The sequence below is a fragment of the Cucurbita pepo genome, chromosome LG07 (assembly GCF_002806865.2).
Source record: "Cucurbita pepo subsp. pepo cultivar mu-cu-16 chromosome LG07, ASM280686v2, whole genome shotgun sequence".
Classification (NCBI taxonomy): Eukaryota; Viridiplantae; Streptophyta; class Magnoliopsida; order Cucurbitales; family Cucurbitaceae; genus Cucurbita; species Cucurbita pepo.
This window is the reverse complement of record NC_036644.1, coordinates 9,522,072-9,532,420: the sequence shown is the minus strand read 5'-3', so window position 1 is coordinate 9,532,420 and position 10,349 is coordinate 9,522,072. Positions and strand designations below refer to the sequence as shown.

The following is a 10,349-nucleotide window of genomic DNA, read 5'->3' as shown; positions in this document are numbered from 1 at the left end:
TTCTTTTCCATTTCAATTTGAAGGTCCCCTCTGGGATTTGTTCCCTGCTCACTTACTCTGTTTCTTTTCTTTTTCACTGCATTCCTCCCCTGATGAAGCTAATTTTATGATTACCATCTCTATACTTGGTGCCTTTTTGAGGTTTGATTCCTTTCTTTCTCAATTCCTTAGAAACAAATGATTTCTCAAAGTTTCAAGATCATCTTCCTGCGAGGCAACCCCACAGAGTTATGTTTTGCCTGCCTTTTGAGAGCAGCCTGCCTTTTTCACCTCTTCTTCCCCCTGAATCGCATTCGTGTTCTTGTTATGTTTTGCCTCAGTCGAAGCTGTCCTTGTCAGGGCGTCTATCTTTCTTTTCTTAATTTGCACCGTACTTGTGTACCAAAACCAGAACTGACAACACAAACACACGATTCTCTGTCCCTTCTTTCGTTTACTGCATTTGTGCCCTCCCACTCTGCTTCCTTTTCCATTTCCCCCAATGGCTACTACTCTTACTCGCCCACCTTCCTCTCCATCCCTCCCACCCCCTACCCCAACTCGCCTCCTCAGTATCCAGATTTGTATGGAAAGCGCCGGCAAACGGCCAAGGTTCAGATGCTTCAGAGGGAGATTGCTTTTCTCCAGGTTCTTTTCATTTACCTCTCTGCTTTTCCTTTTCTTTTTCTTATAATGCATGCGCCAATGCCCTTTCTTTCGTAACCCTCAAGAAACTGCAATTGAAACCAAATCACATTTTAGATTCCGTACATCCCTTTCTGACGTAATAACAAGCTAAGGTTCGTCTTAGATTAACTTCAAGGTTACAAATTTTCTCCATCACCAAGCACAAGCACCCCACCCCAGCCTAACGGGGTAACAGTGAGATTTGAGTTTTGCTCACAACACAAATCCCATTGGCATTGATGTTCAATCTAACCATTTGGGTTCATTCCTGCATTGCTTTCTCTTATCTCCGGTTCATTATGAAAATATAACAAGCTTTTCTTCCACGATGTCTCTGGGGCAGGAAGACTTGAAGTCTACCGATGGTCTTCAACCTGCATCTCAATGCTGCAAAGAGTACGTACACCAGTTCATTTGCCAAAGACTTTGAACTTCTACTTCCCAGATCTTCTGCTCATCTAGCACAAGAACACTTTGCAGGGTAGCTGACTATGTGGTCGCCAAATCAGATCCCTTGATAACAACGTAAGGGGTTTCCCATCATTAATTTTCTAAAATTCTTTGCAGTCTATTCATGCTATATGTTTCTTCTTTGAATCAGATATAAGAAGCATAGCCGCAGATGTCAATTTTGGACATGACTCTGGTATGTAACTCTCACCTTACTTTTTCTTCCATGATGATGTGGTGTAAGAATAATCAGGCTAATTCTCACTTGATGCAGTGGGTTCCCCTGCTGTAAGTTGTCGTGGATTTGCTGTTGCTGCTATGCTGGATGCTCGATCCATCTCGAAAACCCACCCTGCTGGAGCTGTAATAATCCATGTAAATGCCTATCATGCGGCTGCTGTAACTTACCAAAGTGGAAGTGTTGTACTTGTCCAACACTACCCCGATGCTCATGCTCTTGCCCAATCATTTCATGCAGCCAATGTTGCCATTTTTCATTACCTTCATGCCCTGAATGCCCATGCTGTGAATGCAAATGCTGCTGTGGCTGTACTGGAAACTGCTGCTGTAATCCATGCCACTTGTGTTGCTAGCCAGAGACCGACACCACTGCTCAGTCCCTTAGTTTTTAGCTTTCTTCTTCAGTTGGCAGACTCGTTTAACCAAATTTCTCGGGGAACCACCTTCGAGCAGCAACAAGAATGTAAAATAAGGTACAGTGTTTGCTGAGGAAGTTGATGGCCGAGTCAAAATGATTCTTCCAGTTGGGAGTTTAGCAACTGTTAACTGTGTGAGGTGCGGGGCAATCAGCAAAAACTGGAGCGTCCGGCTGCAACAAAGTGAGAAGAATGGGCATCCCAAACTCCTTGCCTGCACAAACTGAGAGAGCTCAGCACAGTTCGATAGCAACACAAAAGTGCCAGTTAACAATTCAGAAGAAGAACATAGTCATCATGCAATATATTCAGAAGAAAAACAAAATAACAATTTTAACCTGTTCTGAATATCAACCAAATCCATGATGTTATATTTTCTCATCGTTACAGCCTACTGGTATTTTTCATTCAGAACAGCCAACAATCATTCTAAAGTAAGATCACTTCAGAAGCATTCATTCGGTGAAGAACACGATTATATTATGGGAAGAAGAATATCCGATAGACAAACAAGAACCGAAGAGCAAATAGGCAACAATAAGATCCAAATTTTCCAGATGAATCGAGTGAGATGTTAACATAAATACAAGTACAGAAATGGTAAACGGTAAAACAAGAACTAACGTTCGAGTGCTAGCCTATTTCTACAAACAACTCCCAAATAAAATCACATAATTCTCTGGACAATTGTAGTTGCTCAACAAAATGCATCTTCAGATCGCAAATTTCAGAAACCATGTATGGAGAGAGTTCATCGTCGACAACATTAGAGACCCATGAGAATTTAAGGATCCATATTCTCAGCAGCAAAGTTCTAGTGACCGTACTTCTGAAATTCCCACTCGCTATTATCTGTAAAATGGCAAAGCTTTCTTCAATTACCAAAATTCATTTTTTTTAGAAAAAAATTGTGGTTGAAAGGCTGGGCAAGAATGTGAAATGCATACCCAATGGGCAAACTTGACGCGTCTTCAACCATCTACTGATACAGTGGAAATGAAATGCATGATTACACACCCCTACAAATATATAAAAATTCAACACCAGGTATCATCAGTCGTTGGCTCCTGCTATAATTCCACATCAAGGGCAATTGCAAAATAATGTTTCATACTGTAAGTTGGATAGAGTAATAATCAATCAATCCAAAAGGCAATCTTTTTTAAGTTAAATAACAAGTTCAGTTCTTAATAGAGTTTCCTGAGATCCCAAAAGCTTTCCGAGCTAGAATCAACCCTCTTAAAAAGTCTCTGATTATAATTTGACCATTTAGATTATGCCCTAACAGTTGGATGGCAGTAATTCTCAGAGGTCTTACGGGAGCATCAACTCATACCAAATACATAACAATTCTTAGCTCAACAAATAGCGGCAGAAAATGGGCAGTGGACAAAAACATGAAAATGGCTCTCTTGTCTTTCCTGCACAGGATACATCACCAGCCATTCGGAACGCTTCATTGAAGCTTCTCACACGTACTCAGTTTCCCTTGTATCAGAATCCATAGGAAGACATTCACTTTTCCAGAATTTTGGCCTCCCAGGTTAGCTTACTACGGATTAGGTCAGTATGGCTGTGTTAACAAACAAGCTAAAGGTATGAGGAATTGACAGAAAAGCAACCATTGATATGAAGGGAACGCACTTCGACATCCTCCTAATTAGAAAATATGACATGGCTTTAAATATTCAGCATAGAGGCCCAATCATCCACCTCAGTATCCGTAAGGAGCGAGGTAGAAAATAATAGCACATTGTGTCTGCGTGAATGGATTGGGGATAGGGAGAGGAAATGTTTTTAAAAAAAAAAAAAAAAAACAAACGTACCCCAAGCCACAGTACATTCCTCGCTGGTTGCGCTTGCCTGGTTTGCTTGGCACTCGATGCCTACATATAACAAACAATGGTGAATGGCTAAAGAAAATACAAATAATATAGAAAATTAAGAGGAAGATCATTCCAGATATCTTAGAACTTGATCAAATGATGATAAACTTACAAAGATCCATGATATGATTTCTGCAGATCGCACAGTTATCGACAACGATATCTGAATTAAGAAATGAATAACACAAAAATTAGAGAGGAGGATTCCGATGTAAGAAGGCAAACGCCGTGTGAAGGGCTAAAGATTAGGGTTCCGTAATTACCCCATGCCCATAGAGCGACGGCGTTCCACTTTTTGATCTCAAAACGCTTGGGCTTCTTGGTAGACGAAGGACCGGCACTGCTCGAAGCCTCGCCGACCGGAACCATCGTCACGTCGGAGTCCATGGTTGGCACAAAAAGGAAACTTGCAGGAAAGATGCTTCTTAATCCGTCTCCTCGACACGGGCGGACCGATCTCCCGTAGCTGTAGCTGCGTCTTGAATTTTTTTTATTTTCAATGAAATTTGTTATTACCATTTAAGTTTGTTTTTATAGTGTATTGTGTCACTTCACCAATATTATAATTACATCATTATGTCGACACACCCTTTTTATATATATGTCGACACCCATTAATATCACTTAAAAATAATCTCATATTGTTTATTATTGAGTAAAATCAATAAAAATACATATTTTCTCTCATAAATATCTAATTCTTAAATCATAAACAATAATCTTAAATAATACAACGCATTTTTTAATTTTAGACCAAATGAGAATTTTAAAGATTTTTTTTATTAGTTTAGCTTAGTTTATTCCATCACCAATTTATCCGTAATAATCCAAACAAATTTAAATGAAGTTTTTTTTTTTTCTCAAATGGAAAAAAAACATTATTAAGACTATATATGAGGTTGCCAATGGGGAGACATGATCTGTACCAATTAAATCTACCTTATCATTCGAGTTTTGATGAGAGCACTCCTGACTCATACATTAATTGCGTATTGACTTAAAATGAATCAAAGAAATTAGTGATCTAACTAAGTGCACCGAGAGCCTTAAGGTTTAATCAACAACTTACATCTCTAGAATCGGAGTGAAGTAGTTCAATAGACCGACAAGACTAGATTGTCCAAACCATGCGATTAGCCATCTCTATGGCATAGATAGAACACATGGCCTTAACAACATTCAATAAGAGTAAAATTTGATGAGAGCATAGAAATGGAAGAGAATATTGAATATGTACACTACATATAACAAGCTCCAGTAAGAAACATATAAAAGAAAGAAGGAAAGAAAATACCTGACAGGCTTCTCGTGTAATCTAAACATTGTTCTTACAATAGAGGAACAAGATCTTAGGAGAAAATTCAAGAAACTGTGAGATATGTTCTTATCATGGTTGCTCCAGTAGGATCAGAAACAAGATGTTTAACGAGGCACATTCTTAGATCATTTGGAGCTAGGACGAACATATACAACGCAAAAAGTGCAAGGTCTGCTGAAGATAAAGTAGACCCAAGAAATCCCTGCCACATCCTGCAAGTTATAAAAAAAATAATGAGTGTACAACCTCACATTCAGTTGATCGATGATGGAGATTATTAAAATAATCCCTGCCACCTATGGTAGAAGAAAGTCGTGATATCCCATATCGATTGGAGAGAAGAATGAAACACCATTTATAAGGGTGTGGAAACCTCTCCCTAACAGATGTGTTTTAAAAAATCTTGAGGGTAGCCCGAAAGGGAAAACCCAAAGAAGACAATATCTGCTAACAATGGGCTAGGGCCGTTGCCATAGTAGACAGGAAACTACGCTCAAAAGACTCCTCGTCACAACAAGTATATTCGCCAGAATATCAGACCACAGAAGTAAATTTTGATATCATCATCTTAGGAGGAAATTGATCGTACCAATCTGGCAATTGGAAGAAGGTGCGGAAAAATGTTCGAATGCCCTCGATATCCAATTGAACAATCAGTGCAAGCCCAAAGAGGAAAAAAGCTCTCTGGCGCTTCCTTTCTTGTGGCCAAAGAGTGTTCCAAGCTGGAACAGAAGATAAATTAATAAGCATTGAAAATTACTTACAAGGTGTATGCACAGAGTAAAATAGACTCCTTGAAATAGATGTAAACACAAAACTGGCTCACCCTGCATTGAGATATTCCCATAGGTTCTTCCATTAGCAAGGCCATCTTTTAGCTGTCCTCGCTTCAAAACTGTTGCAATGACAGAAGCATATTTTGGAGCCTCAGACAGAGATCTAACAACTGAATAACCTGCTTGATGAATAATGAAGTGCATAAGATTTCTTATATTGATAATTGATCAAGATAGATGTTTAGCTTGCGTTTTGATACCTGTGGCTGGATGCACCATGCTGGCAGCTGCACCAAATGCGAGGTTTTTCTGCTCTGTGTTTGGCAAGGATCCACCAACTGGAATATAAGACCATTCCTACATGGAAGGTTGTGTCCTTTTCATTCTTTTACTTGTTTATATAAGAACTGACAAGAAACCAGGTGTACAAAATTTGATGATTTGAAATGCAAGAACAGAACTGATGACATATGAGATAGGCAACTAAGTGTTGGGATTTAATGAAAGAGTGAGAGTTTCATGCCATGCATACTTCTGAAGAAATCAGATTTTTTAGCCACGGATTTTGTCCACTTTGAGCATAAGCTCTCGTGCCTTTGTTTTTTGTTTCTCCAAAAAGTCTCATACCAATAGAAATAGTGTGTCTTACTTATAAATCTATGATCTTTCTCTTAATTAGCAAATGTGGGACTCTCTCCAGCAATCCTCAACAATCCTCCCCTCGAACAAAGTACATCATAGAGCCTCCCCTGAGGCCTATGGAGCCCTCAAACAGCCTCTCCTTAATTGAGGGTCGACTCCTTTCTCTGGAGTCTTCGAACAAAGTACACTCTTTGTTCGACACTTGAGTCACTTTTGACTACACCTTCAATATTTACAACACTCTTTGTTCGATACTTGAGGATATTATTGACATGACTAAGTTAAGGGCACGGCTCTAATACCGGTGGTTAGGAATCACGGACCTTCACAATGATATGATATTGTCCACTTTGAGCATAAACTCTGATGGCTTTGCTTTTGGTTTCTCCAAAAGACCTCATACCAATGGAGATAGTGTTCCTTACTTATAAACCTTTGATCTTCCTCTTAATTAGCCAATTAGCCAAGGTGGGACTCCTCCCAATAATCCTCAGCATATGACTCACTATTAATTGGAAGAAAGAAACTACTTAGTTGACTCGCTATTAATGGGAAGAAAGAAACGAGGGGAAAGACAGACGGACACGCGAACACCCATGTCACAGTTCTGAAAGAGATAAGGAGGGATCGAACAAATAGTAATAACATGCTATAAAGGCATAAACATCGTTAGCGAAGAGTACCTCTTCATATGTTTTCACAATTCGGATCCCCATAGTCTTTAATCTTGACATAAGTTTTTTCTTTAAAAGATCAAATGGCATAGCTTCTTTTGAAGCTAAACAAGTTTCCTGCAAATTTTCAATTTCCAAGTGTAATCTCTATATAATTTTGAGAAAATAAATATAATACGAAGATAAATTAATAAAATCGGTGCAGACCTCAAAGAAAACTTTTGTCGGAGTCATGGGCATGGCATAAAGAAATGTAGGATATTGTTCTTCCATAGATGAGGTTTCTTGGTTTGAGTAGTCCCTGTAGTCCATAAAAACCATAAGACGTGGATCATAAGGATTGTTTTCCACCTGAAAGGATCATATAGATGAACACGATGGTTATCAACACAGAACAAAATTTCATGTTAGAACAAAGCATTAGTTCGTTGAGGAAATAGCACTGGAGAGCAATATCGGGAATTACAAACAATGGTTTGGTCCAACTAAAGTGTAATTCTAAATTGGTGTTAAATAAAAACAACATGATAATGACTACCAGAACTTTTACTATGAATAAGAGAAAAAAGCACCATGCAAGAGTGTGAACTCACGAAATCTTGTTTTAATACCATGGTAAATCACCAATAAACTTAAACACTTGAACTAATATGTTACAGTATATTTTATATGGTACATATTCTTAAAGATGTCTTGAGTAACAAAATATATTGTGTTAGGAATTATGGCTCTCCGCATTGGTATGATTTTGTCTATTTTGAGCTCAAACCCTCGTAACTTTTTTTTATTTTTCCAAAAAGTCTCGTACTAATGGAGATAATATCCTCACTTATATACCAATACTCCAATCTTTTCCTCGAATAAAGTATGTCATAGAGTCTCCCAGAGGCCTCCTTGTTTGGGGCCCTCAAACAGCCTCCTCTTAATTGAGGTCCAACTCCTTCTCTGGAGCCCTCGAACAAAGTACATTTTTTGTTCGACACCTAAGTCACTGTGGCTACACCTTCGAGACTCACATCTTTTTTGTTTGATACTTGAGGATTCTATTGACATGGATAAGTTAAGATAGGGGCATGACTCTGGCACCATATAAGGAACAACAAACCCTCCACATACTGCTTGAGAACAACCACGTCTAAAGGGTGATGAGAGTTTTACGGAAGGCTAAATATCAAATAGATTACAAAAGAAATTGAGAGAGCAATAAACGAATACAAGATACTAGCGTATAATTAGGTCAAATATGATACATATAGTAAACCGTAATGAAAGGCTGAATATTCTCGACAATACAATATATTAGCCTATAATCAAGGGTCAAATATGACAACAACTCTCATGGATTTCATTTTTGTTTTTCCAAAAGGTCTCGTACCAGTGGAGATAGTGTCCCTCCATTATATACCCATGATTTTCTCCTTAAGCAAGAGTGGACTCTAACAATCCTCGAGATTTTATACATTTTATACAGTACTCTAATAATGAGAAGCAAACTCAACAATTGTTATCATACGTAACGATGGACTTTAACGACTTTTTTAGATCTTAAATAAGTCGTCTGTACGAAGAAAGAAAAGAAGAAAAAACAGAGGAACTCTCCTTCCTACCTCAACCTCTACACCGTAAGCAGTTTGGACAGACACCTTTGGGCCGCCCACCTCATACTGCAGCAGTTTACCTGAAGCTGCTCCTGATGCAACTGTTGCGAGTCTACAATACAATTTTAAATATTTGAAAAAAGGAAAAATAGTTAATATAAGCAACCTAAAATACTTCATAATGAGGCTCATCCCATGTAAATAAAAGAATTCCATTTTACCTGCATGGGACAAAAATATCGTGTTCACAGGCAAGAAGGCTATGGCCAGAGGTAGTTTCAATAATGCTGTCCACTCTGGAGTTGAGATAAGAAACACCTGACTTGATACACCTACAGAAATTAATAAATTATATAAATTCAAATGTATGAATTAGTCATCGTACCAAAAATTCAAGCTTACTTTTTAAGCAGCTCCTCGTGGAGCAAATGCCTGCTAACACGTCCATATGCACGACCAATAAGAACAGGATCCTTGTCATCAAGATATATGACTGTATCCGGCCATACATGCTCTATACACTCTTCAAGTCCAAGATCTGTAATGTTGAAAAGAATAGAGTTTAGATGAAAGTGGATGTTGGAGTTGGTAAAGAATCTTGTCGCTTCAGGGAAAAAAAACACAGCATAAACTAATTTGTGTCATTTCCTTCTATAGAATACAAGATTTAAATACAGTTAACATATCAGCTTAAGATTTTAATGCTAATATTAAAACGAAGAGCTCAAATCACTCCCTTATCATTTTCTACTTCGTTAATACTAATAGCACATGTTCACACATTCAATCTAGATGAAGAACAAAAGAGAACAAGAAATGAGAAATAGGTATGTGATGAAGAACAAAAGAGAACCAGAAATGAGAAATAGGTATGTGATGAAGAACAAAAGAGAACAAGAAATGAGAAATAGGTATGGAGACACGGAATGACTTTAAGTAGTTACAGATAAGATAATCTATTTTAAAAAAGCTAAATAAAAAAATAGATAAGATTTGGTGGAGAATAGATAAAGTTTCTCAAATTACTTCACATTAAGTTTTCTTTTAACTCTTTAACTAAACTTAACCCATAAATAAACATAAGTTCCACCATCTCTTATAAAACTTATAGTTTTTGACTTTTGGAGTGATTTAATGATGCATATATTTGAAATAAGAGGAGAAAAATATTGTTTAACATAATGGATGGACTTTGGAAGCAATTTTTAAAGGAAATAGAGTATGTTTTATGGAGCATAGACGATGACAGAACTATGAGCCCACTTTAAGACTGAACTAAGTCGAGAGCAGTCAGAAACATGCCAAAACAATGAGCAGCATGCATCAACATACCTTTAAATTCATCTTCCCAGACGCCATAGTTATTTGTAAAAGGCAGGTCAGGACCAATGAGTCCAACTTTTAATCCCAAAGCAGCCGATTCCGCAGCCAGAGCAAGACCAGCTGGACCGCAACCAATAACCACCAAGTCCAATACGCCATTTCCAATTGATATTGGCGGTAGCTGCAACAATAATAGAAGTGGATATCACACTCTAAAAATTGAAACGATGGAAAATTTCTGTTTACAAATAATACCTATTACGATGATATTGCTCATTCCCAAAAACACGCTAACACGAAGATAATGAAAAGGAAGATACAATTGAACTTCTTTTTTTTTTTTTTTTTTTTTTTTTTTTT

General features: G+C 37.8%; 3 protein-coding genes across 4 annotated transcripts in view; 1 reads left to right on the top strand and 2 right to left on the bottom strand.

Annotated features, from left to right (window-relative positions):
- Positions 1-3: 3 nt before the first annotated feature.
- LOC111798729 lies at positions 4-2,152 on the top strand. The gene is made up of 2 exons (XM_023682047.1): positions 4-627; positions 1,010-2,152. The coding sequence occupies exons 1-2, from the start codon at positions 178-180 to the stop codon at positions 1,094-1,096; spliced, it is 537 nt and encodes a 178-aa protein (XP_023537815.1). The 5' UTR covers positions 4-177; the 3' UTR covers positions 1,097-2,152.
- Positions 2,153-2,235: 83 nt separating this feature from the next.
- Positions 2,236-4,170, bottom strand: LOC111798730 (RING-box protein 1a-like). The gene is made up of 5 exons (XM_023682048.1): positions 3,922-4,170; positions 3,771-3,821; positions 3,599-3,658; positions 2,720-2,791; positions 2,236-2,624 (listed from the first exon to the last, which is right to left on the bottom strand). The coding sequence occupies exons 1-5, from the start codon at positions 4,043-4,045 to the stop codon at positions 2,587-2,589; spliced, it is 345 nt and encodes a 114-aa protein (XP_023537816.1). The 5' UTR covers positions 4,046-4,170; the 3' UTR covers positions 2,236-2,586.
- A 666-nt stretch (positions 4,171-4,836) lies between these two features.
- LOC111799301 (lycopene epsilon cyclase, chloroplastic-like) overlaps positions 4,837-10,349 on the bottom strand; it is a 7,644-nt gene continuing 2,131 nt past the window's right edge. The window contains exons 2-11 of one of the 2 annotated variants that reach the window (XM_023682807.1): positions 9,999-10,170; positions 9,069-9,204; positions 8,888-8,998; positions 8,676-8,778; positions 7,276-7,419; positions 7,078-7,185; positions 6,013-6,109; positions 5,803-5,931; positions 5,566-5,698; positions 4,837-5,188 (exon numbers count right to left, since the gene is read on the bottom strand). In XM_023682807.1, coding sequence (XP_023538575.1) covers positions 5,020-5,188; positions 5,566-5,698; positions 5,803-5,931; positions 6,013-6,109; positions 7,078-7,185; positions 7,276-7,419; positions 8,676-8,778; positions 8,888-8,998; positions 9,069-9,204; positions 9,999-10,170 — 1,302 coding nt within the window. In that variant the 3' untranslated portion in view covers positions 4,837-5,019. The remainder of the gene's footprint in view (positions 5,189-5,565; positions 5,699-5,802; positions 5,932-6,012; positions 6,110-7,077; positions 7,186-7,275; positions 7,420-8,675; positions 8,779-8,887; positions 8,999-9,068; positions 9,205-9,998; positions 10,171-10,349) is intronic. The other variant, XM_023682810.1, reaches the window with a different exon arrangement.